The sequence below is a fragment of the Macaca fascicularis genome, chromosome 2 (assembly GCF_037993035.2).
Source record: "Macaca fascicularis isolate 582-1 chromosome 2, T2T-MFA8v1.1".
NCBI lineage: Eukaryota > Metazoa > Chordata > Mammalia > Primates > Cercopithecidae > Macaca > Macaca fascicularis.
Window position 1 is genome coordinate 63,992,859 of NC_088376.1, and position 27,942 is coordinate 64,020,800.

General features: G+C 40.9%; 1 protein-coding gene across 4 annotated transcripts in view; it reads left to right on the plus strand.

The window, feature by feature from the left end:
- The window catches only part of PPM1L (protein phosphatase, Mg2+/Mn2+ dependent 1L), a 301,260-nt gene extending 273,800 nt beyond the window's left edge, over nucleotides 1-27,460 (plus strand). For 3 of the 4 annotated variants that reach the window (XM_015445263.4, XM_074031344.1, XM_045386695.3), the window contains 2 exons: nucleotides 17,215-17,376; nucleotides 20,639-26,649. In XM_015445263.4, the coding sequence (XP_015300749.2) occupies nucleotides 17,215-17,376; nucleotides 20,639-20,985 (509 nt within the window). In that variant the 3' untranslated portion in view covers nucleotides 20,986-26,649. Of the gene's footprint in view, nucleotides 1-17,214; nucleotides 17,377-20,638 lie in introns of all 4 variants that reach the window. The other variant, XM_005546260.5, reaches the window with a different exon arrangement.
- The last annotated feature ends 482 nt before the right edge of the window (nucleotides 27,461-27,942 follow it).

The following is a 27,942-nucleotide window of genomic DNA, read 5'->3' on the forward strand; positions in this document are numbered from 1 at the left end:
GTAACTTTCTTGTTTCTGGCCTCCAAGGAAATCACATCTTCCAGCTCAGCCATGAATTCAAAAAACAGTTAAAAATATTTTATACCTCATTTGTATGCTGTACCAGAAAGATTTCTTTGAATATCTCATTTGTATATTGCTCTGTATATATTTTTGAGACCGAGTCTTGCTCTGTTGCCTAGGCTGGAGTGCAGTGGTGCGATCTTGGCTCACGGCAACCTGCGCCTCCCGGGTTCAAGCAATTCTCCTGCCTCAGCCTCCTAAGTAGCTGGGATTACAGGCGTGTATCACCACGCCCAGCTAATTTTTGTATTTTTAGTAGAGATGAGGTTACACCATGTTGGCCAGGCTGGTCTCAAACTCCTGACCTCAAATGATTCACCCACCTCAGCCTCCCAAAGTGCTGGGATTATATGTGTGAGCCACTGCACCTGGCCTGCCCTGTATTTTTTTTTCCAGTGGAAGCAAATACAGGTTGAGCATTGCAAATTCAAAATCTGAAATGTTCCAAAATTCAAAATTTTCTGAGAACCAGCAGGGTGCGGTAGCTCATGCCTGTAATCCCATCACTTTGGGAGGCTGAGGCAGGCAGATCACTTGAGCCCAGGAGTTCGAGAACAGTCTGGGCAACATGGTGAGATCTCATCTCTCCAAAAAATACAAAAATTAGATGGACACGGTGGCACACACCTCTAGTCCCACCTACCTGGGAAGCTGGGGTGGGAGGATCACTTGGGCCCAGGAGATCGAGGCTGCAGTGAGCCAGGATTTTGCCACTGTACTCTAGTCTGGGCAGCAAAGTGAGATCCTGTCTCAGGGGAAAAAAAAAAAAACCAAAACAGAAACAAAATCTTTCTGAGTACCAACATGATACTCAAAGGAAATGCTCACTGGAGCATTTTGGATTTTGGATTTTTGAATTTGGGATACCCAACCTGCATAAACTTTAAAGAATCCTTAAATAAAGCTATTTGCTGCCAAAGCTAACTGTCTCTTTGCCATACTCCTAATAAGGTTCTACATCTTGCAGAAATTTTTTAAAGCCTGATTTAGGGTGTCAGACCTGGGTTCAAAATCTTGGTCTTCTACTCAAAAGCAATGTGATATTGGTGAGCTTCTTATTCCATATCTGTGGAATGGGGTAGAGGGTAGTAGTAATAATCCCGTGTACCTTGCAGGATTTTTGTGAAACTGGATGAGGTCAGGTTTGCGTGAACAGCGAAGGGAGTGTCTGGCACATTGTAGCTGTTTAGTTAATAACGTTTCCTATTGTGACTTGACATCTGGTTTGAGATTCTGGCATCCTGTAACTCTTCCTTCTCACCAGCCCTGCCCTCCATCAGCCTGGTCCCCTGTATCATGTGATACCCACTCAGTAATTGCCCGTAGCAGAAACAGACTCACCACCTGTTCTAGAGCTGGCTCTCCCTGGTCAAGGCTTCCCATGCAGCAGGTGTTTCATAATCACCCTGTTCCTGCTGCCCTCTGTCGCTTTTCCCCTGACCTCCCTGGCTATCCCTTGTCCCTTCCTGGGCAAAAGCATCTAACCACATGGTATGGTGGTGTTACCTGAGTGTGGTGTCAGCGAACCCAGAGCTTTCCAAGCCTACCGACGATGAGTCTACGACCTGGCGTTCCCTGTTCCTTCTGATAGTGTTTTTTTCTCTCTCTGGAACTACATTGGCCAAAACGGAAAACAGGGAGGCAGTAAGGTTTATCAGTATTTCACTTGCATAGCCACAGTCTTCAGTGACTGAAATGACAGGTTGATGCAGTGAGGAAAATCAAACAACTATCAAAAAGTCCAGTCAAGTCATTGTGGACCATGACAAAAGACCCTCAGTAGGAGAGGAAAAAATGCCTAACACCAAGAAACATGAAGGTAAAAAGCACTGAATTTGGTAAAAGTGAAGTAATTTCTATAAATGAGTCATATTATATCTAGAAAATCAGGAAAATTTCAGAGAAGTTTTTTTTAAAAATTCAAATCAACTTTCAAAACTGATATCCTTTTTTCTTCTAATATCTTTTGCATATATTTGTATACACATTTCAAGTATTTATATGAATGAAATTGGAATATTTTATATCTAGTTCTTTTCAAGTAAAAATGCTAATGTAATATTTATTTTTAAATTTTATAAACAGTGTTTTATTTTTTACTTAAAATATGAGACTTTCTCATGACAATATATATTCTTCAGAAACACTATAATTAATGTCCTTATAACGCTTTCTTGTTTGGATAGTTAATAATGCATTTTGTCATACTATAGCTACTCATTTTGGCTGTCTTCATTGTTGTGCTACTTTAAGTAATTCTGTGAGGTCAATCCTTGTACATAAAGCTCTGTTCAAATCTCTGATTATTTCCTTAGGATAAAATCCAAGAATTGGCATTATTATGTCAAAGAGCATAAACAAGTATTTTTTTTCTATTCTTTGTTTTGAAAGTGAATTACAAAGAAATCTTCTTTTGAAGGTTGCTCCTTTCATTTGGTTTTATTCTACAGATTGCTTCTTTACCTCCTTCTTTGTGTCAAGAACCATATTAAACTATGTGAATTCCTCTCTCTGCTGCATGTGTAAGAGAGAGTTGAGGTCTCACTTACTCCCAGCTCTCCTCTCCACCACCTACCTGCCATCTCCTCAGACTGAGACAAGTTCCCCTCTCTGCTATCACCCACACCCTTACATCCAGGCTCTCTCTCTCATAGCACTGTCATAACATTTATCATGCTGAATTCTAAGTGTCTGTTTGATTTTATTTTGGCATTAGACACTAAGTGCCTTGGGGGTAAGGACTATATTTTATTTGTCTTTATTTCCCCAGAACACACCTAGTACTTTGTACATAGCAGGCACTGAATGAGGGAACAAGGAACACAGAACCATTTAGTCACCACACACACACACACACACACACACACACGATCCTGTCCTATATTATTAAGTACAGGAGATAGAAGTGTGAGGGAGAAAGAGGGTCATCTTCATGAAGTAATATGCTTGTATTTTCTCAGATATAGATGCATAGATGAGATATCACTTTTTGATATGTGTCCAGATAGGCCAGATAGAATTAATATCAGGATTTTATCAGGTCATTGGGACTTCCTGGAAACATAGCTTTAGAGTCAGTTTTATAGTCTGCTGAGCCCAAAACAAGCTAGAGAATTAATAATATTATTGGATCAAATTGGCCCAAAATCTGATTAGGGGTTATTTATCCTACATCCACTTGATAGCCCAGTCTTTATTTTGTCCCTTTGAGTGCGGTTATAAGTACCTGTGTTCTGTTTGGATGGAAAATATCATCTGGAAATGATTTATGAGTAACTGCAGAACCTGCCAATGGCATGCTTTACAAGGGCTTATTTCATTCACTTCCAGGTATATTCCATAATTTCCTGATTTTCTCAGGTTCTTTTTTGTAAATACCAAATTGAGCTTATGTTTTTGTCCCCCTTTTCCCCAGGGGCGATCTAAGTGTCAGGATGGTGTTACTGTCCTGGCATCTGCGGGGGTGACCCAGAGTCTCCATGACCTGTGGTCGGAAGGCCCACTCATTGGGGCGCTGAAGCTCCTGAGAGTGACTGTTCTCACTCAATGGGAGGCCAGCGGTTCTCCGCAGTTTTCTCTGCTTCACACTCTACTGTCCAGTTAGCTTCTCATTCAGCCATTGCCTCTCCATACTGGAGCAAAGGTTTATGATTTATTAGGCTATTCCCAGGAAAGCAAGTTCTAAGTCTTCTATGCTTTAAGCTCCACATAATTCTTGGAGATCCTCACATCAATGACTCCCTCTTGTTTTCCTCTTTGTCTTCCTTGCATCTTACTCTACTCACACCCCTGCTGTCTGGCCAGCCTTACTCATCAGGGAGAGCAGGAAGAGAGTACTCATGGGCAGGAAAACTCACTGTTTGCTCCATCTTCATAGGCCTGGGATGTGGTCCAAAACCTTGGCTGATAGACCTGTAAGAATATTTTTATCTTGAGAATATTGTCACTTTGTGACTTTCCACAGTCTCCTTGAAATTCAAAAGCTAAGCATAACTATTTCTTTTTCTTTGCATTTCAGCCATAGCAATCCTAATGGTCCCTAGGACAATGAGTGTCTCAAGCTGAATGGAAGAGGGTCATATACATGCAAGGGAATGGGAACTTAATATCTCTAAATATCATCCTACCAACACATGTGTGTGTAAATAGATTGATAACTATATGGTCATTTATATAAGGATAACCTAATAATATCAAAGTACAGGTTTGTTTTTCATTAAAACTATAGGAAAGAGGGTTGATTCTACACCATGAACAAAAATGTTAAAGAAAGTGTACCGGATGCTTCAGGCTGTGCTTCTCATGTTCAATCTTCTTCTCCCCTTTTCCTCTCTCTGCTTTTCTCCTCTCTGCCTTTTATTGAAAGACAGATGCCCCTTGTAATAAGGCTATATTTCAGAAGTTCCTGTTATACCCCACACCCATAGCCCCATAGCATTCATAAAAAAAGCAGAGACCATACTTGTAATTTACTGGGAACCCTAAAAGAGAAGTGAGACCACTCACTGAAGAATCCTCAAATAACATGAAGACATGAAAAAATATAGCTGGTGCTTCTCTGGCTTATGTAGGAAGAATCAAAGCAACCATGAAATTAATTTTATTTACCATTAAAAGATACTGGACTTAGAATTCATGTTGTGATTATGTAATTATAAATTAATTTCAGTAGCATTGTACAGTCTGAACGAAATGCCAGCAATAACTATGAGAAGTATGCTAATGAGTATCACAAAAGCTTGTCTGCTTGAATGTACCTCAAAATAGTCATGCCTAGAGAGTATATATGAAAGCTCCTGCACCAAGTGGACCTGCTGTGGTTTCCTAAGACTCTCCAATGCATGTGATCAGTTTACTAGGAAGCAGCTCTCTTTAATATGTTCATACTTAACGAAAAGGAAGGACCAGAAGGGTGCCTATAGGCCGCACCCAAGTGTGAAATAAACACTAGTATTATAGCAATTGAAATATGACGTTGAAGAACATTTCGATTTCAAAATAATATTCATGAGAATCAGATGACACATCTATACTTTAACTCTGGTGAAGTGTGAAAATTAAATGAATACTCCATCAGATTCTGAAAGCTTGAATTATGACCCCCACCTCCCTCACTAAAGAGATTGTTTTTCATATTTAGGGTGGCATACCTCATTTGTGGCAAAGATCTTTCTGGCACTGATACCCTGTTTCTCACTTTATTGTAGCCATCTTATTAATCACTATGTCTGTTGGGGGAGGAGCCTAAGTATACCTAAATCTAAAATTAAACTATATAGCACTAGGGTTTAAAATAATAGAATTTGTCATCAAGATGACTGCCTCACATTCAGCCAGTGTCAAACTCAATAGTTGGTATGTTTGCTTATGCAAAAATATCAGAGAGGAAAGGAAAATTTTAATTTGTAATGGATCTATTTCTCATAAAATGTCATTCCTGCCACTCTGCTCTTTAGCGTGTGATGAGGGGAAGCTGAGGCAGCTTCTATTATATAGGAAGATCCAAGGAGGTGCCATTTTAGAGGACCTTGGGTCTCCACCCAGTCCAGGGGATTCACATGAGCCTCCCTGCATATATGGGCGTGTCCCATCACTGTTGTGTCTGCTTGGAAGCCCACAAAGATGGTTTGCTATCCTAGTACCTCAGGTCTTGATGGAAGAAGGCCTTGGTGTGTTCTTAACAATATCCTTTGCCTCAGATATTTTGTTGTCAGTGTTTCATTCTTCCCGGTCAGGTTTTAGGGCTGCTACAAGTCTCTCCATGAAATAGAAACCCCCTAATGTGCTGTTCTGCTGAACTTCCTCATTGACTGACCTTGTTCTATGATGTCTTTCTTCCTGGGGCCAGTGGGTATGGGATAAAGCCTCCAAGCAGGGTTGCCCATATGGTTGTGTATGTTTGGATTACCCCACCGCTCTGGGAGGCACCATTCACACTGTGGTCATTGTTGATTTAAATATGTATTACAGCCATTTTATGGGGATGGTAGTAAAGGGTCTTGATGAAGACATACCTTTTTCTGGTTTGCACAAAAAAATTAAACACAAGGTAGCAATCGCCTGCCTTGACGTTGAAAGCAACACTCTGGCAACAGACTAGGTGGGTTCTGCCCCTTACTAGCTGTACGACCTTGGGCTAGTCACATAATCTCAGTTTTATCATCTGTAAGATAGGAATAATAATAGTACCTCATAGGCTATTAGGATTAAAGAAATTACATATGCCACGGACTAAGTACACAGCCTGATGCATGGTGAATGCTCAGTATATGGCAGCTGTCACAATGTGGCCCATTTGTGTCCTTCCATATAGATAGATCGTTTCCTAATTTCCAATTACTTTCTACCAGTCCTCTCTTAACATAAAATAACTTTCAAGCCTATTACTACAAGACTCATTACAGTGGACCTATGGATTTGTGATTTGAATCGTAATTAGTATTAATTTAATAGCCTCTTGCACAGAGTTAGACTAATGTGTCAGGTGACACAGTCTTAGCCCAGCCACACACATTAATATGACTCTGATGAGGGCCTGCCTCTCAGCAAAGTCAGAGCAGGGGGTTCAAGGACTCAGGCAATAGACAAGAGAGAAAAGAAAGAAAGATAAAAGCTTACTGTTTATAGTGTTTTCCACACAGGGTATCATCCCTGACAAGTCTGTCTATGCCATGGCATTGATTATTAGAAGAAAGACTCGTAAAAAGCTCTAGGCAGGTCAGATTTTGGCGGACCTGAAGATTATGCAGACAAGAGTAGGGGTCAGGGAGTCTTATCTGAGAGCTGCCAGGTACTTTATCTGTGTTTCAGGACAGGGCTGATCACAGTGTTGGCTGTGGAAGATGGAGGCTGGAAACCTCTGCTGACAGTGATCTTATCTTTCCCATGTGATACTTTCATTAATGACTGCCTTCACCTACTCTTCCGCCAGTATGTTGCACTCCAATGTAATTTCTGTCCGTTATCAGGCCTTGATGTCATCTAGGCCCTGAAATTGTGTTATTGAACTAACATTCATTGTCAAACCTTTATGAGATAAACCTATTTTATTTCTCCTCATCCTATAAATGTGTTGATTCTCCCGTGCTGTGTATAATGAATGGCCCTTTGGCTGTTGCAATACCCTCACTGAAATCTTTGAAGTGTGTGTGTGCCTATATCTCTGTGTCTCACCCCCTTTCTCCTCCTCCCTTTCCTTACCCCTTGCCACCCCTTCCTTACCCTCCCCAATCTGTCTCTGTCTTTCCTAAAGAACAAAAATGGCAATTTCCCTTATTCTCATAGAAAAGACTTTATGTCACAGGAGGGAGCTGCTATTAGCATAAGCAGCCTGGCATTGTGTGGGTGAGTGTCCACGTGCATTATCAAGCAAGGCTTATAAACCATGTTAATTCCACACAGCTTTCTCTACTCCATCCAGCTTCCTATCTCTACCCCAACAACATAATAAGTGACGTCACTTACTTAAGAAAATGTTGCACTAAGGTGGATTTTCATAAAATAAGGATTTTCAGGACTCCAATTTTAAAACCATACCTGTGTGCCTACAGAAAGGTTCGAGGGGGGCAAGGGAATGAGGATCTTGATTGGCACCTAAGGCAGAATGTTTCCACTGAGGAGAAGGATTGGGTGGTATTACTTAGAGATGCAGCAAGGCAGTGCAGGGAGAGCCTAAAAGCAGCTGAGGCTCTCATGTCACCCAGACACTGATGAATAGTCATTGATATTTGAATCTGAATCTGAATGTGTACTATCAAAATGGCTGCTGTCATCATTGTTACCACTATTCCTCTGAGTCCTTTTCCATCTCTTCCATCTAACTCTTTGTAACAGGATTGTTAGTTCTATATTTTGTTTTATATATTGCATACTTTGCTTAATGCAGTAAATATGCTCCTGAAACATTGTGAATAAGTAAAACTTCACCTTACTGCAACATTTAAATAACATTAAATTCATCTGAATACAGAAAAATATAAAGAAGAAAACAAAAAGATCCAAAATCCTATCACCTAGATAGCCCTGTTAATATTTTTAAAAATAAGAATATGTGTGTGGACATGGTTAGAGTGTCTATATTTGCATAGTATAAGGGGTAAATTATACAAGTAGTACAATTAATAGGTATAAATTGAAAAGCACCCACATTTCTTTCACTCCCACTCCAATCCTTAGCCCCTCCCTCAGCATTATGAGTCTGTGCAGTGTACAAAGCACTCTTATAAGAATATGGCAATGGGCTGGGCATGGTGGCTCACGCTTGTAATCCCAGCACTTTGGGAGGCCGAGGTGGGCAGATGACCTGAGGTCAGGAGTTTGAGACCAACCTGGACAACATGGTGAAACCCCGTCTCTACTAAAAATACAAAAATTAGTGGGCATGGTGGTGCACGCCTTGTAATCCCAGCTACTTTGGAGGCTGAGGCAGGAGAATCATTTGAACCCAGGAGGCAGGCGTTGCAGTGAGCCAAGATCGCGCCACTGCACTACAGCCCAGGCAACAAGAGCGAACCTCCATCTCAAAAAAAATAAAAAAGAATACAGCAATGAATAAGGCATCTCCCTGGCCCTAAAAGGGACTTTCAGCCTAACGGGTCAAAGAATCATAAATAAGGCATATAAATAGCATGATATGTGTGATGTACAGTAAGTTGGCAGCTGGGCAGCCATGAGATGTGATGCAAATGTTACCCTCAGCTGCTACAGGTCTCTATTGTGATTTCTTCCCTCCTTTGCCTCACCTAACTAGCCAGGTGACCTTAAACAAATACCTGAGCTGTCTGTACCCAATTTATGCATGTATAAGGTCGATGTGATCATTCCTCCCTGTCTGATGAGCTTTGAGAACTGAGTGCCAGAATGGGTAAGAAAACACTTCACAACTCATAAAACAGACCAGAAGTGTAAGATTTCATTGTCATCTTTATTGTTATACAAAGGGGTACTATGAAGAATCATAGTAATCTTGGGCTTTAATTTAATAGAAAGCCCGGGAGCACAGGGTCACCAACAACCCGGATTTGACCAACAGCTGCCTTTTGCTTGGCTTGTACTGCTTTTTAAGATAAAAGTTGCCAACGTTTAAAAATCAGGAGAGTTCATACAAAAACGACTTCCCTTGAAAAATCGGAGGAAACATTCCCAGTGCACCTGCATTCCTACACAGCAACCATTTTCATTGCTGAGGAACTGCTTTCCCCTGAGCACGTGTTCTCTGGTTTGTTACAAGTCCCCCGCTCCCTTTTGTAGCCCCAACACTGAAACCTGATGTCAGTTTCACTTGTCATCATGCTTGCCCTTCCTTAGAGCCGAAAAATGTTTTAGAACCCAGGTTCCCATCAAAAGTAGCAGGGTAAAGCTACGCCAAGAAGGCCAAGATTTTTTCTTACACCTGACCTGAAAGGATTGGAGTTTGCAATTTCAATTTAAGACCTGCAGAGTATTCAAGCTGAAAGGGGCCTGGAGGTTAACTAATCCAAGCCTCTTGTTTTTAAGTTCCAGAGAGGTTAAGTATATAATATAAATAAAATGTTTAGCATTATAATAAAATACTTAAGTAGTAGGGACCATCATTTTCTTTTCTTTTTTTTTTTTTTTTTTTTTTTTGAGACAGAGTCTCACTCTTTCAGCCAGGCTGGAGTGCAGTGGCACTATCTTGACTCACTGCAACCTTTGTCTCCCAGGCTCAAGCAATTCTTCTGCCTCAGCCTCCCGAGTAGCTGGGATTACAGGCATGTGCCACTACCCCCGGCTAATTTTTGTATTTTTAGTAGAGACAGGGTTTCACCATGTTGTCCAGGCTGGTCTCGAACTCTTATCCTCAGGTAATCCGCCTGCTTCAGCCTCCCAAAATGCTGGGATTACAGGTGTGAGCCAGCACACCCCGCCCATCATTTTCATTATCACTAAAGTGACAATTTGGGATTCCCAGGTTTTTTAGTCATTTACTCATTCAGTACATATGCATTGAGCAATGTGATCATGGATAAGACACTTGAGGTTTCATGGAAAAGAAACTGTTTTTATCATAGTGCTTTGTACACTACACAGACTCATAATGCTGGGGGAGGGGCTGAGGATTGGGGTGGGCATGAAGGATAAGACATTTGAGGTTTCTGAGTCCCATTTTCCTCATCTGCTTAGAGGGAGAATACTGGCCCTCCCTACCCTGAATGTTTGAAAATCAATTGCAAGTGTTTGTGAGCCACTTAGTAGAGTTTATAGTACTGAATGAATCATTATTACAACTTTGTTAGGAATTTAACTGAGAAAGTTTTAAAACTATTTATAACGAGGAGTTTAAAAGATGTCTGAGATACCCCAAGTTACATAATCCTCATTAGGATTTACAGTTTTCTCAAGCTCTACTTGTCAAATGAATTAATTGTCTAATATTATCCAACCAAAATATTTAGTTTATAATAACTTTTTTGTGTATTGTTACTTAGTCTGCATTCCAGAAATTAAATCAGAGGGGAGAATGTTGGTTTACAGGAATAGACTGATACATAATTTGCATTTGTGTGTCTTCCCTATTAGGCCAACACAAAAACATGCCCATTTTGCTGAAGTACATATTGAGTTCAGAAGCAGACACAGATGGTCCTCATAATGACCATTGTGATGTACCTTTATTGCTTCACAAAGTGCCATGGCTTTGGGTGGTGTGGTGAGGATGGAAGCCCTACCCATGTGTTGTTTGCACTGGACCAGAATCCTGGATGGAGGAAAGAACTTGGGACATACCTGGGCCAGAAGTTCTCTCCACCTACCAGGAGTGAGCATGTGAGCATGAGCTGTACATGTACGGGAGGGTCATCATGTTTTCATCAGTGTGTAAAGTGTATTTTGCTACATCTGATAGCTCCTTGTATGGCAGTAGCTGGACGATGGTGTTGTCCATTGTGGTACTGAACTGGGCTCAACTGTCAGAGCAAGACTTTAGGAGCTTAGCATTATGTCAGGTCAGGACATTATGTGTGAATGCTTATTCACTCATCTATTAATTTGTTTATTTAGCAAATGTTGGGTGCTTTTGATATTCTAGACATCAGCATTATGGTGGGAAAATCCAAAACTTCTGATACGGTTAGGATCTGTGTCCCTGCCCAAATCTCATGTCAAATTGTAATCTCCATTGTTGGAAGTGGGGCCTGGTGGAAGGTGATTGGATCATGGGGGCGGTTTCTCATGAATGATTTATCACCGTCCTTCTTGGTGCTGTTCTTGTGAGATCTGGTTGTTTAAAAGTGTACTGCACCTCCTTCCTCCTGCTCCAGCTATGTGAAGGGCCTCATGCCTCCTTTGCCTCCTGCCATGATTGGAAGCTTATTGAGGCCTCCCCAGAAGCAGAAGCCACTATGCTTCCAGTACAGCCTTGAGAATCATAAGCCAATTAAACCTGTTTTCTTTGTAAATTACCCAGTCTCAGGTATTTCTTTATAGCAGTGTGAGAATGGACTAATGTATCTTGTGAAGTTTATATTCTAAAGGGGAAGACTGACACTAAATAAATAAATAGTCTAAATAAATAAGCAAGATATCTACATAATTGTGTGTTGTAAGGGCAGTAAGCAAAACAATGAGGAAATACAATCCCTGTCAGAAAAGGCCTCTCTGAAGATGTCACACTTGGGCTACAACATCTTCATATGGGTCAGTCAGCCAATGTCAAGCACAGGAGAACATGTCGGGCAGAGAGAACAGCGAGTACAAAAGCCCAAAGATGACAAAAAGGTTGGCATGTATGGGCAACAGGAGGGAGGCCTTGAGCAAGGAAGGGAGTGATGTGACATGATATTAGACAAATTAGCTAGGGGCCAGGTCATGCAGGACTTGCCACCATTGTTTCTCACCTGGACTACTGAAATAGCCCAGGGGCTAAAATGACAGTGGTTGGGACTGGAGTCAATGCAGTGAGAACAAGAGAACTGGAAGGGTTTAAGAGATATTTTAGAGGTAAGAGTAACAGAACTTAATGATGGACTGAATGTCAGGAAATAGGAAAAGAGAAAAAGCCAGGATGATTCTTAGGTTCTGGCTTGAGCAATGGATGGATTATGGTGCCATTTTCTGAGGCTTAAAAGTCAAATAATTTGCCAGACCTCACTTAGCTAGGACATTGAAGTCTAGTCCATGTGAATTCACCATTTTTTTTTTTTTTTTTTTTTTAGCCTTTTGGTTTTTTTTAAACCTGTGAGATAAGGTTATTAGGTGAAATTTTCAAGATCTCTTTCAGATTTGCAGTTAAGTTCTCATCTAGATTAAATCGTTAATATAGAAATATCCTGAGGTTCAGAATTAAGTAACATTGTCAGGCCCTGGTATTTTTGATAAATACAGTGCTATGATGGAATAAATATTTTATCTCAGAACTAATAGCCAGAATCTTGCAAGTGTTTTGTCTCAAGTATAAAAAAGGAAATGATTTTTTCATTTTCTCTTGGGCATAATATCTTTTCTGGAGTTTCCCAGTAACAAGCAATTCGTTCTGTCAAGCAAGATTAGATTGTAAGCTGTCTGTTACAATCCTAAGCTAAAACTGCAAAGCCCAAACAATAAGCTGGTTTTGGTGTCCTGGTTTGTTTCAGATCATTCTTAAGCCTCCCACCCCGGTGCTCAGCCTTGCTTTCCACATATTATTTCTCCAGAACCACACACATCTCACCCAGGATGGGGGCAGGTTTCCTCTGTAGAGAGAGGAATGGAGACATTTCAGTAATTCAGAATATATCTATAACTCATAACCCTGCTATCTGGGGCTCACCCATTTTGGCCAGGTCTAAGATTCTGTTGCTAACATAGGCAGTATAGTGCTGAAAACTTCACCATGAGGTAGATCTTAATTTACCCACAGAAACAGTGGGATTTGTTTGTGACAAAGGTGGGTCATAAATCTTAAGTATATTCAATAGCGTGTGAGTACAGCTGGCCCTTCATGTCCATGGGTTCTGCATTTGTGGATTCAACCACAGATCAAAAATATTTTTAAAGCAATAAAAAACAATATAACAATAATACAAATTAAAAAATAATATAACAACTATTTAAATAGCATTTACATTGTAGATTATAAGTAATCTAGAGATGATTTAAAGTATACAAGAGGATGTGCATAGGTTATATGCAAATACTAAGCCATTTTATATAAGGGACTTGGCCACCCATGGATTTTGCTATCTGTAGGGAGTACTAGAACCAATCCCCAGCAGATACCAAGGGACAACTGTATAGCTGAACAACCACACTCTAAATCTCTCACCAAATTCAGATATTACAGGGAACAACAAAAAAAATTCAACTCAAAAAGTCTCAAACAAGAAAGGCATTTATTGTCTCATAGAACAAGGACAGGGCAGTTCTAGGGTGGTTCAGCAGTTCCCTGATATTCTCCGGGACTCAGGCTCTTTACTGTTTACCTCTGTGCTCTACAGTCCTGCACTTGTTGCCATGACCCTAAGGGATATCCCTTCATAGCTGCACGATGGCTGCCACACGTCTGGGAAACACATAGGCTAGCACTGGGCCAAACAAACAGTTATTGTCTGCTCTGTGTCTCTTTTAGTGGGGGGGGGTGGATGCCTTTCTCAGAAGCACCCAGCAGACTTTTTTGAGTCCTTGTCCATGGAATGCCCAGTTTCGCCCATCTAGATATAAGGGTATTATCCTAAACTTTTCCCCTCATCCTTTATTCTTCTCAGTTTCTATGACTGATCCATTCTGGTTTTTAAAAACCTGTCACAGGAGCTGGGCACAGTGTTTCACACCTGTAATCCCAGCACTTTAGAAGGCCAGCAGGAGGATCACTTGAGGCCGGAAGTTCAAAACTAGTCTAGGCAATATAGTGAGAACCCATCTCTAAAAATAAAAAATAAGAACCTATCACATATCCTCTGTCCCTATATTTACTACATTAATTCAGATCCTCATTAACTCCACCTGTTCTCACTGCTCCCAATTTATCTATCTTCTGCATTGCCCCTGGAATCATCTTTTAAAACATGAATCTCATTGTGTCACTATCCTGCTTAAAACCCTTCAGTGATTCTTAATCACAAAATATGGGACTAAATTTTATTTTATTTTTCTAGCTGCAAGAATGACTCCTTCTCCCTTGTTTGAAAAGAAATCTTGCATGGCAGCTCACTTGTTAGCTGTTAACAGGTGGAAGTAGAGCTGTCCTAGTTGAAATGTGGCTGGAGAAGTGGCCTTTAACTCAGCCAGCTGGATTCCTCCCCTTCCCTCTCATGGAGGCCCTAAAGCCTTTCCTTGGATCCCCTGGAGTACAAGCAAATGGAAATGCCTACTAGGCAGTTGGTGTACACCTCAGGAGTGTCAACCAGGCTAACTGCATAGACTTAGAAAGTGTGGAAGCCAAGGTCGGTGACACACTCACCCAAAAAGTACATTGTGAGAAGAGAGTCCTATAGAGAGAGGATTCCAAGAGTGATGCTGAAGTAATGCCTACAAGCCATGTAATATCCCATGAAGCAATCTTTCTGTTTTACCTTTCAAGACTGTGCCTTATTGGAGAATTTATGCTATGATTGTGTAGGACAATTTAACTCAATCAGATGCTTGAGGACAAAGTGAGGATATGTTGAATACCAAAATTTCAGTTTCCAGTATCAAAAAAACACTATCAAAAACTGAGAACAACAATTTCTAATTGTGCGGATTGTGCTTTTGCTTAATTTTTATTCTTATAGCTTTTTAAAAATTGTTTTGATAATCCATGAGATTAGTCTTTTTTTTTCTCAAGGCCTTTTGTATTAGAAATCCTGCAGTAACCAACATTTCATGTGTTTCCATATCTGATCAAGGCATTTTTAGTTAAATAAGCTTAAGAATGGAATTTCAAGCAGAACTATAATAACTGATTATGATAGTTATTTTAATTATTCTCTCTGCTCTTGATATCAACTTGTATTTATTCTTTATGTCTATTTAAGAATTCAGTGTTGCTTTTTTTTTTTTTTTCTGTTGGTGGGAGTCTAAATTAGTTCAACCATTGTGGAAGACAGTGTGGCAATTTCTCAAGGATCTAGAACCAGAAATACCATTTGACCCAGCAATCTCATTACTGGGTATATACCCAGAGGATTATAAACCATTTTACTATAAAGACACATACATACATATGTTTATTGCAGCACTATTCACAATAGCAAAGACTTGAAACCAATCCAAATATCCATCAATTATAGACTGGATAAAGAAAATTTGGCACATTTACACCATGGAATACTATGCAGCCATAAAAAAGGATGAATTCATGTCCTTTGCAGGGACATGGATGAAGCCGGAAGCTATCATTCTCAGCAAACCTACACTGGAACAGAAAACCAAACACTGCATGTTCTCACTCATAAGTGGGAGTTGAACAATGAGAACATATGGGCACAGGGAGGGGAACATCAAACACCAGGGTCTGTCAGGGGCTGTGGGGCAAGGGGAGGGAGAGCATTGGGACAAATATCTAATGCATGCGGGGCTTAAAACCTAGATGACAAGTTGATGGGTAGAGCAAACCACCATGGCACATGTATACCTATGTAACAAACCTGCACATTCTGCACACATATCCCAGAACTTAGAGTAACATTTTTTAAAAAAGAATTCAGTTACTTATTTTTATTTTTATTTTTTTCAAGCCAGCACCATGGTGTGCACCTGTAGTCCCAGCTACTCCAGAGGCTGAGGTGGGGGAATTGCTTGAGCCAAGGAATTTGAGGTTTCAGTGAGCTATGATCACACCACTGCTCCCTAGCCTAGCTAACAGAGCAAGATCCCCTCTCTTAAAAAAAGACAAAAAAAATTCAGTCTTTTTTGTTGTGCCATGAAAACTAAAGAGCCATTTAGATACAGTTGACATTCTTGTTATGGAATATGACCTTAATGAGGAAGGAAACATTAATGAAGACTAATTAATGCATAATTTTTTTTTTTTTTTTTTTTGAGACGGAGTCTCATGCTGTTGCCCAGGCTGGAGTGCAGTGGCGCGATCTCGGCTCACTGCAAGCTCCGCCTCCCGGGTTCCCGCCATTCTCCTGCCTCAGCCTCCTGAGTAGCTGGGACTACAGGCGCCCGCCACCGCGCCCGGCTAATTTTTTGTATTTTTAGTAGAGACGGGGTTTCACTGTGGTCTCGATCTCCTGACCTTGTGATCCGCCCGCCTCGGCCTCCCAAAGTGCTGGGATTACAGGCTTGAGCCACTGCGCCCGGCCTTAATGCATAATTTTAACAAGTAAGGGTGATATGTTTGAAGCTAGAGCTGAATGGGTTGTGCATTTCAGCAGATATTTGCATATTGAGTGACACTGTCAAAAAGGAAGAGGTGAACAGAAAGGAACTGGACAGGGCAGGCTCCAACTAGACCAGAATGTTCAACGCTATTTGCTTTTATCCATTCCCATTTCAAAAAGAATTTCAGGAGAGCTTGTCCTTTGTGTCTTGTGTGGGCTTCAGGCAAGGACATCTTCAATCTTGCTTCCTTCTGACTCAGACCACCCTCTCCCTAGGCTTTAGTTCCGTCATCACCAGAGCTTTTTCTGCTTCTGTCTTTATGGTCTGCCTCCATCACACCCTGGAGCTGACCTGTTTCTGGCCACCAGTCTTTGCTGTCAGACTTTGAATAGGCAAGCTCATCCTGCCCCGACATCACAACTTCCTCATGCTCCACAGGATTCAGCTGTTGGCATTTCTAGGCCCTCCTAGAAATGAGGAGCCCACCACACCGCCCCCATCCTTCCCACTTCCAACTGGGACTTCACAGAAACTCAGCACCAAGCAGAAGCCTAAAGTGTGTATCAGTTGACTGAAACTTCAAACTGATTTTGTTTCTCTCCTAATCCTTTTAAATATGATATGTGTTTAAGAGTAGCAGAGACAAAGTGATTTAGGAAAATTATAATGTTATCCTAGCCTATTTTAGTGACACTCTAATATGGTTAAGAAAATTGACTGTCAGATTTGACAGTTGTCGAAGCGAACAGCCGTCATTTTCAGAGTGGCTGGAGTCAAATTCTCACCCAGCAATTTCTTCTCACCCAGAAGCAATTTTAATGACTGAAGAATCCAGTTACCACAAGAAGCAATGGAACCTGAATGCATTGCTGACCTCCCGCATTGTCTCTCTCTTCTGTTTTTAAGGCACAACGTGTTTGATTGCTCTGCTATCAGATAAAGACCTCACTGTGGCCAACGTGGGTGATTCGCGCGGGGTCCTGTGTGACAAAGATGGGAACGCTATTCCTTTGTCTCATGATCACAAGCCTTACCAGTTGAAGGAAAGAAAGAGGATAAAGAGAGCAGGTAAGCTTGTGAACACCTCCAAGAAATGTCTACTGTCTTGCTGGTGAACAAGGCGGCTTGCTTGGGGAGCTCCTGGATAAAATGTTCAGTTACCCGGTATTAGAGAGGCTGCTACTGTGGTAACTGAGATTAGACAGAGGCTGCTACTGAGGTAACTGAGATTAACTTTGTATCGTTGCCTATCAAATAAATGGCCACTAAATCTGTCCTTCATAGCCAAAGATTCCAAAAGAACTAAAAAGCCCATTTCCAGTTTAAAGGCTAATAAGATCTTTGGGCCGCTGGTCCTCACTTTTCTCTAGCCTGTTGCTATACGCTGCTTCCCTCGGAGCCACACCAAATTACTAATCATTCCTCAAAAGACCTTGTTTCCAATACCTCTGTGCCTTTGCAAGTGCTGTTCTGGGTGACAGTTACTTATCCCATAAGATTCAGTTTAAGGTGTTCTTTTGGAAGCTTTCCATGTCACACTGTGGCAAGGGCCTTCCAAGTCTGGGGTGGATGCCCCTCTGCCTTTCCCCAGCATCCTATGTGGATGTCTTGGGTCACCTTTTACAATACATGGACATACCTGGCTCTCCTATCTGCCTTGCCTTCCTGACTGTCACCTCTTTGAAGACAGGAACTTGGTTTTGTTCATCTCTATACCTTGAGCATCTGGCTTACTGCCTGGTATAAGTAAATATTTCAGAGCAAGGTTAGGGGTAGAGGGGCCCCTTATTCATTCATTCATTCGTTTATTCAATATTCTAGGAGCTGGGGATAAAACAAAGCCACATTCCCAAGCTTTCACGAAACTTATATTCTGAAATTGTCATGGGGGTGGGGAGTGGAGTAAGTAGACATTAACAAAAAAAATAGTAAAAATAAGTCATTCATATAGTGTATCACAAGGTGGTAACTGCTATGGAAAGACATGAAGCAGGTAAGGGGAGTGTCAGGGAGTTGCAGTTTTAAGTAGTGTGGCCTGTGTGGGCTTTGCTAGAGTGACATTGGACATTGGACGATGACAAGGAGGATAATTATCAGTTGATTATTACATTTTCATAATTAGATTTCAGAGGATACCTTTACACCTATGGAAGGGAAGCATTCTTTTGCTTTTCAGACTGAGAGCTGCAGGATGTATGCTGTTCACGATGTGCCAGGCAGCAGGTCAGCTGTCAAAGGGGAGCAAGCGAGGTGCTCATAGACACTAGTCTGACCAGGATGGGCCCCTGCTCTCTGGGTTAATCTGCACATTGATCTCTACAGGTCAGCTTCTGCCCAGTGAATGAATTGAATGAACCTAATCAACATTTTAGTTTTCACAGTAGGGAACCATACTGTTAAGTCAAAATGTGTTGAATTTTATTACAACCTCCTGCTTCAGTGACTGCTTGAGTTGCAAAATAGTTTTTAATGAAAGCATTGGTCAGGTTTTCTGTTGATGGGATGGAACAAATGGTATTTTAGGAGCATCCATCAAGCTTAGATGACCTCCAGGCAGTAAAAGCAAAGTTTGCTGGCTTCCCACTTACAAAACACCATCTCCCTGTTAAGAGTCTGCTGTGAAATTAAGGTACAAGTTAGCCCACTCTTGCATCAACACAGGCAAGGATGTGTACACAATACACCTGAAAATGTCATCTTACCATTCAGTACTCTTTTGAAATGTCATGGCCATTTTATCCTTCCTCTTCTTCCCTGCCGTACCCACTACCCACGCCTGCACTCTACATTGATTCTTTGTAGAAGCAAATTTGGACACTGTCTCCAAGGTGGTTAATTTAACCTCTCTGTTCTTTTACATAATTTGATCAAGGGCATATTTTCTACAGGGCTTAAGAAACAGTGATTGGTTTTACCATCTTCATGTGTGTTTTCTCTGGCCTCAGCCTCTTTTCAGGACATCTTTCCCCCTCCTGCTTAGCATGACAGTAAGGTCCAGCCAGTCTGGGCCATATACATGTTGGGCTTTCTGTCGCCACTCCTTATACTGTTTCCAACAACATTAGCTGTCATTTATTGTGTGCTCACCCTGTACTGGGAGCAAAGCCTAGCACTTTATGCATACACTTTCTCTTTGCCTGTCTTAAGAGGTTGATAATATTATTCTCATTTTGTAACCAACAAACTGGAACTTCACAGAGGCTTACATACCCAAGCACACACAGCTAGTGAATGGTGAGACTACAGTTGAATCCCAGGACTGGGTTTTATGCTCTTGCCTATTAGACCACACTTCTTGGAATGTCCTCCTACGTATCCTGCCCATAGATGTTTCACCTATCACTCAAAGCCCACCTTTAATGTTCATTACTCCCTCATGATCAGAACTGGGAATCATCCCTCCCTTCTCCATCTGCCTACAGCATTTAGCAGACACTGGTCTCACCGTGAAGAATACCACTTCGTGCTTATTGTATTTATTACTTTCTGTGACTTAATTCTCCCGCCAGGCTGTCTACTTTTTTAAAGAAAGGTCTGGATCTTGTATAACTTCATATCCTGCACATTGCCTTCCATGGAGTAGTAAATATCTGACAAGTATGTGAATGGAGAAAAAAATAATAGATACAGTTATTAAGTGTATATTAGGTTCAGGGACCTTGCCAAATGACTTATGTGGAATAAGACCTTCATTTCTCAACAATCCAATAAAATAGATACTGTCTCTATTTTGCAGGCAGGGAGACTAAGGATCAGAGAAAGAGTTTCTCATCCAAAGTGAGACATGGCTAGAAGAGACAGAGCCAGGAATCACATTCAAGTAGTCTGACCTGAGCCTTTAATGACTACACTAATATGTGCTTTTTCTTAATCTTGATCCTATTTGGGGGGACAGAGCTGTTTTGAGATCTATATTGGCACACTTAAGGGTGGCCTCAGGCCAAATGATATATATGCCTGTGACCTGCCTTTCAGCATTCCTTTGCCACTCTCCTTGAATCCCTATCCTCACACTCTCTACTGTCAATCACTGAGCCACCATGGTGTTAAGTTAAAACCAATGCCCTCCCCCATATGTATCCCCTACCTTCAGTACTCTTATTGATATATTCTTGAAATCCTTCAAGATGCCAGGATGAGGGTATGAGGATCAACTGGTAGAGTATGAAACCCCAGGCCATGCAGTGGGTCCCGGGAGTGATGGGGTTAAGGGGAGTGTCCACGGCCCAGTTCACACAAAGTAGGTCACCCTGTTGCGCACACACCTAGACTATCTCGGGTATGTGAGATATCAGCTGGTCAAACTAATGGGCTCATCCTGTCTTTCTAGGTGGTTTCATCAGTTTCAATGGCTCTTGGAGGGTCCAGGGAATCCTGGCCATGTCTCGGTCCCTGGGAGATTATCCGCTGAAAAATCTCAACGTGGTCATCCCAGACCCAGACATCCTGACCTTTGACTTGGACAAGCTTCAGCCTGAGTTCATGATCTTGGCATCAGATGGCCTCTGGGATGCTTTCAGCAATGAAGAAGCAGTTCGATTCATCAAGGAGCGCTTGGATGAACCTCACTTTGGGGCCAAGAGCATAGTTTTACAGTCATTTTACAGAGGCTGCCCTGACAATATAACAGTCATGGTGGTGAAGTTCAGGAATAGCAGCAAAACAGAAGAGCAGTGAACCCTTCAGGGGTCTCAGCTGCCTTAGACTAAAGGACTTGCAACACACTGGTCTCTTTTAATTTAGTGAAAAGTGTGGGAGTTGTAATTAGGATCATCCATCCCAGACATGGAATCCCCCCTCCCTGGTGGTCTTAGGTCTATAAGCAGTGAGGAACAGAGGGTGCCCTTGGCCAATGTAGTTAAGAAGCTGGAAAATGGTTTCTTCGTGTTTTCCCGACTCTTTCATCCAGTGTCAAAAATATATAAATAAATAGCTATAGAGTCACGTATATGAAGTGAATAGCATATGTGCCATTTAGTCTCCCTCAAGATTCTTTTCAAGATCCTGTTCAGGGTCCTCCAGGCATCAGCTGTTGTGTCCTCTCTTTGGAACAGTGGACAGGACAGGCCACCCAGTGCTGCAGGAGACAGGCCACTGCGTCACCTGTGAGTGGTCAGGGGCTGACGTGGCAACACCCTCTGCCAAGAGACAGAGCTGTCCTAAGAATGCTTTGTCCTTCTGAGCCCATGTTTTCTGCTCAGTAGCAGCTTGAAAGCAGATTTGGAATGGTTTATTATTTTGGCTGCTCTTGGGGACTGCGAGAAGCAGAGAGGATGGGAGACCAGTGGCAACTGCCTGCACAGCAGAAATAACCCTTTTCCCTTGCTTCCTTTATTAGTTAAATAGACTTTGTATACCACCTGACCAGCCTTTGTGCATTTATCCAAATCATGCATGACCGTTAACCTTTTTGCTTAGTCCTTACCGTATGTAATAGGCAGCTGTTAAATTCACAAACAGACACCATGATTTTTCATCTTACATGACCAAGAAACCATGTTAGGGGAAATGAAAAAACCAAGTCACAATACCATGATTCCTTCCATTTTCAGCAGTAGATGAAGGAAATGATACTGAATGAGTCACAGTGTTCCCTGGCAAGTAAGCTGTTTGCATCGAGAAAGGAGTGAGCTGGTGAGGTTACCACCCTGAATTGAGCTCCAGCTGCCAGTTCTTGTGTTTTTCCTTGCCCCTTTCCTAGTGATTTTCAAGTGTCTTTCAGGCAGTGTTCTGAGAAGCAGCAGCCTATAACTGTATGTGTGCTCCTTGAAGCCAGCTACAGAGTTCCCAGCTACTGCAGCTTGGAATTTGGTGGGAAACTACTGGAATAAGCTTCTCTTTGACAATGGAAAGGCAGCAGCCTTTAACATTTAGTTGCAAATCTCCATCCACATCAGGTTGCTTTCCCCAGGCAAACACAAACCGCCCCCTGTGGCCTGCAGCCCTGCAGGGGAGGCAGCAAACAGACCGGCAGTGGCAACACAGCAAGTCGGGAATTCCAGCATGAACCCATATTGAGAAGTGGGCCAGAATTATTTAGGGGCCTGGCTTGCTGCTCTCCATTTCCTGTATCACTAATGTATCGTTTTTCCAACCTTGGTATTTTATAAGTTTATTTAGAGAAAATGCTGGGTCACTCTCTTTGCCTAAGGTGACTCAAACAGCCAAACGGAACTTTTGTTGCCTCCCACCCCTCTGTATCCACCTGGTGGTGTTCTTTCCCTGTGGGCATTTGTGGTTATAGCTTCCCATAGGCCACATTCACCGGACACCTCCTCCCCGTGGAGCCCTGCCCTCTCCCCTCCTGCTGCTGTAGAGCTTTCCCAAAGCCGTGTCCAGGAAAGAGCTTGAGAGAGTGAAGAAATTGCCTTGTGGATATGGAGGGCTGCAATCTATCTTGATTTCTCTAAGCCCTTACCTTTCTTTGACTGCACTGAGAATTGCTAATGACTTCCCATGAGATTTGCTTACTTTTGTATACTGTATTTTCCAGCATTACAGTTAGAACCTTGGTTATTATTTTTTAGCCACAGAATCTTCTAGTACAAAATATCTGCCACCATTTCAGATTTAAGCATTTGCCTCTGGAGAGACACTGAATATGTGGATGTGTGTATTAATATTTGGGGTGGGGGGACAGGAAAGGGAATGTGGAAAACAAATGCTGGCTGTGAGCAGTGCTGATATGGCCAGGCCAGGCGACTGGGTTTGCTTGGGGATTCAGGACGTTCTGACGCCTGAGAGTTGCCCCCACCCACCATCAAACTGAAATCAGCACCAATGGTGTCAGCACTTTACAGCCCATAGCCAACTTTCTTTCTTTATTTTTAACATAGCACAAAAATGTATAATAGCAAGGGAAAGACATTTTTAAATTCCACAGTTATTTTTATTGTCTAAAATGAAAGCAGCAGTGTTTTGATAAAGATGAAAAAGAAAAGCTACTAAATTAGTAAATCAGTGGTTACGTGCCCTGCAGAATTTCTTAACAGATGGTGCTGAGTGCACAAGTTACATAACTTTTCTCTCTAATTGAGGTTCACAAGGCGTCTTCTAAATTTTGCTTTGTGCAATTAATTCATTTCTAATGTTAACTGAATAGAGTGTATATATCCTACTCCCATTACTGCCTCTTTCCCCCCTACTATGGCTTGTAGATTTTAAAAGACAGAAGTTCTAGGCAAAACTGTAGCAGTTTCATTAATAGTTAGGACAGTTATATCTAAAATCAGAGTATTTTGTTCTCTTCCTTCTGGAGCTCTCTCTCCCTAGCCCTTTTCCAGCTGTTGGGGATTTGCAGACATCACTCCTGAGGTGCCCTGTAGCACACTGGCTGCTCCCCGGGACCCGGGAATGCTGAGTCTAGCCATTAGGGAAATTCATATGAGATGTCTGCATGTGAAGCTTCCCTAAGCAGCACTGCCAAAGCTTTGGAATTGTCACCCAAGGCTTCCTAGATTCCCTTGCTAGCTCGAGTTCGAATTGCCAATAGTCCCCATGGTGCCAAATTTTGGGATGGTTTTACAGTCTTTTAGAAATGAAGATGGGAATGGCCATGTGCTTATGAGACCCCAGCAGGGTGCCAGGCCCAGGTCTCCATTAATGCAGTGCTCTGCTGCTGCTCCACTGGCAATTTGTACTCTTAACATAGGTTGGGGGAGGGACAGCTAGGGAAATTTTTTACAAAATTAATTGTATTTACAATTCTTTCATCATAGGAATAAACAATACTTATAGAGAAAGCTCCAAAGCTGTTCCCAAGATCTGCATTTATTTTATATGACCAACTTGCCCCAAGGCAATTAACTCTGAATTGCTGTTCTAATGTGACATATCTGTGTACATATGTACATATTAGTGGTAACCAGTGGCTGCATTTTATTCCTTGCTGTGGATTGAGGTATTGGCTTCTTGAATCATGTATATGTCATAAGAGTATTACACAGAGAGTGTTATAGTGAAGGATGCAAGCTGGATAATTTAAAACAGGCCTTATTTCATACAAGTGTAATTATTACATCATTTTGGGTAAATGGCAAAGAGGACTGCATGAGAATCATAGCATCATCATTTCAATTTAATCTGAAGTGATTCTAGGAAATTGATTCCACTGTTGGATTCTAGGAAATTGATTCCATTGTTTCCTTTGAGTTTAATTTCCTTTGTGTTTAATTTGACCACAGAAACTTTTTTGAGTAGCACCTAGTAACACTGCAAGGAGCTTGTGTATCAAGGTGTATCTTGATTTTCCTGATTTTTTTGTACTCTAAGTTGTTGCCAGATCTCTCTTGCAACTGTGTCAATGAAAGATCTGTGTTTAGAAAAGGCAGCATATCATTGTATATCAGAAAGTATAGGAATATATACTTTGTATAAAACTTTTCCAATCATTTCAGACATTCTTTTTTCCTCCTTTTGACCCACCACTAGACTGTTCATCCCCTAATAGTCCCCCAAAATTGCCTTAGCATGTCACACCAGCATTCGTCATCCAGCTCTGGAGAAATGACATGACTGTTAGATACCATGGCTGTTTAATTGCCTCTGGATTAAGTCATTGATATCTAGACTTTTGAGATAGTTAGCTGTAGAAATAATAGAATCCAGTGTTTACCAAAGTGTGTTCTAAAGAATACAAGTTCCAAAGATGCTCTTCTAAATATAGGGTTCCAGGATCAAGTAAGTTTGGAAAACACATACCATCTTAGAAAGTTATAACATGAACATATCTAAGGCTCTAATTTAAATGTCCTGCAGGGGAGAGAAAAACACAACAAATATCTACTGTCAGTTAGCCCAGTGTTTTCCAGATTAATTTGACCACAGAAACTTTTTTGAGTACTACCTAGTAACATTGCAAGGAACTGGTGTTCTAAAGAACACTCTTTGGGAAATTCTGGTATATTGAAATATTGCTGTGGTTTCATTCATGCTGACTCTTAGTAGTAGCAATACAATTTGCAACTTAGAAGCATGAGCCTTTCATATATGAAGCTGACTTGTTAATAAAAGCAGTGTTAAGAAGTAGTATGACTTACTATGACCAACAGCAGCCTCATATTGATAGCAGAACAATCCTACTGAAAGCTCTAAACGTCATCCCTTTTTTTTTTTTTTTTTTTTTTTTGAGACAGTCTTGCTCTGTCGCCCAGGCTAGAGTGCAGTGGTGCAATCTCTGCTCACTGCAAGCTCCGCTTCCCAGGTTCACGCCATTCTCCTGCCTCAGCCTCAGCCTCCCGAGCAGCAGGCACCCACCACTATGATCGGCTAATTTTTTGTATTTTTAGTAGAGACGGGGTTTCACCGTGTTAGCCAGGATGGTCTCAATCTCCTGACCTCGTGATCCGCCCGCCTGAGCCTCCCAAAGTGCTGGGATTACAGGCATGAGCCACCATGCCCTGCCATCCCTTTCTTTTATATGAATAATGAGCAAGAGCCCTGCCATAGCTAGATATGTCTCAAATTCATTCCAAGATCTTTCCATTGCTTTTTTGCAGTTACCTTTGCTTTTCAGGTTGAATCAAAATGAATATTGTTATATTTCATTACTATGTGATATTAAAAATATGTAGAAAATCACAGAAAAGGAAAAACACAAATTTGATTTTAATTCACTTTTGAAATTTTAATGATTTTTAAAACTAATGCTCTGTTACATAATAATTGAAATGTAAACTATAAACACTTAACTTACTTTCTTTCCTTTATTGTCCTCTCTGGATTCAGTGAAATAATTTGAAATCAATTAGAGCTCATACCTTCTAAAACTCCTGTCCCGTATCATCCCACCTTTCATGTTTTATGTACATAGTTAAGTTTGGCAAGTTATCTCTTGCCTAAAATGTGAGGCCTTCCTGTAGTTTCATAGTAGTTACTCTTGGCTGCAGAAATAGGTTTGGGAAGCTATGAGAGATTACCCCAAGGTAATGGATGAAACAAATCTAGTCGAAAACATGGTATGGAGTGAATTAAGGCAAAAGTCATTAACTTAAAATTACATCCAATATTTAGGAATAGCTCACCCTCTGCACATTATCCAAAATAGTTTAAAAAACTAAAAGTAAGATCTCTTAGGCTAGGTGGTGGATTGCAAAGGGCAAGGGGCAGTTGATACCATGAGGCTTCCATTAGATGCATTTCTAAACATTTTTTCTAACATGTAAATTTGTTTGCTGATCCTTAGTAATGTTAATGCTTTGTCTATTTGTTATTTTTATCACTGTTGAACAGCAAACTATTGAGGCTGGGGTTGATTATTGATAATTTTTATGTGATTAGTAATAACCATAGCATCATATGTACAATTGCTTTAATAAATCCAAGTTAAGGACTTTGAGGACAGCATGTAGTAACTATTCATTTTAACAAATCATCACAGATAGTTTCACTGTTCAAAGCTCCACTGAAAAGCAAGCATGCAGCAAAGGTATAGATTGTATTTAGAGATATGGTTTCATTTATTCTTGAAGTCCTATAATCTTTCATTATTTAAACACAAAATCCCACGTAACATTTGCCAAATCCAAGTTAATCTCAAAAACCTCCGAGGACATTGAGCACAAGCAGATTAATGTTAAGGCACTGGTGGCAGATTGTGGTGGAGAGAGGGTTGAGTGACCCAGAGCAAAACCTGCCTGGGTTACTCACTGCCACTTCAGGAGAAGGATTGTATCAGCTCTCATTACCTTTTGTCATGAGGCAGTTCATAAGTTAAATACGAAATCATGCATTATCTCAAAATATTTCTATATTAATTAGATAATTCATGCTGTAAAGTGTGTTCATGCAGAAGCAAAGATGGACATAATAGTCAAGTATCAGGGGAAAACCCCTTTAGGATACCCAGACATTAAAAATGTAAAAAGTAGCTTATAAGAAATGTGGATTATCAGATTTTTTACTATATACAGGTTGTGTTTAATAGTAATTTCTGACACCTGCACATAGATCAAGAAAAGGCAGTTGTTACCACTTTTCACCATTCAAAAAATGGGCTTCTCTCTTAAGAGTATTGGTTAATGCTTTGCTTATTCGTTAATGAAGATAGCATTTTAATTTTAAAGCTTCCTTTTGTAGAACTGATGGCACGGGCAGAATCACATTTAAGAAAAACGGTTTGGAACACTTTTTAATAAAAAAAATTGTACAATCAGTTTCCAGTGTGGTCAAAATTAGAATGTAAAGGAAAGCATTTTTAAGAAAATACAGAAGCCCAAATCAAGGGAAATATAAAAGGAAATATTTTAAATTAAGAAAAGGAGGTGCTACAGTTTATTACATCACAAATTATGCTTTCTGTACTTACGCTCTTAGTGAAGGAGGTAACATTGAAGTGATAACAAATAACATCCTCAGTTATTTGTGAACTTAGTCCCTATTCCATTTTTTTTTTTGCAGTCCCTATTCCATTTTTTTCTGATGAAAATGGATACACGAGGTCTCATTTATTGCTGTCCTCAACACCTTAACTGTCCTAGGTTCCGTTCGCGTTCCAAATCATGGACGATAAAACTGAAGTCAGATAAACACAGACACAGCTACAATGTGAGCAAGTTTTAATATACTGGTAATTTTGCAACTGCCACCATGAATACTAGTGAGTACTCAATTTACAACAGACAATTTCACAGAAAC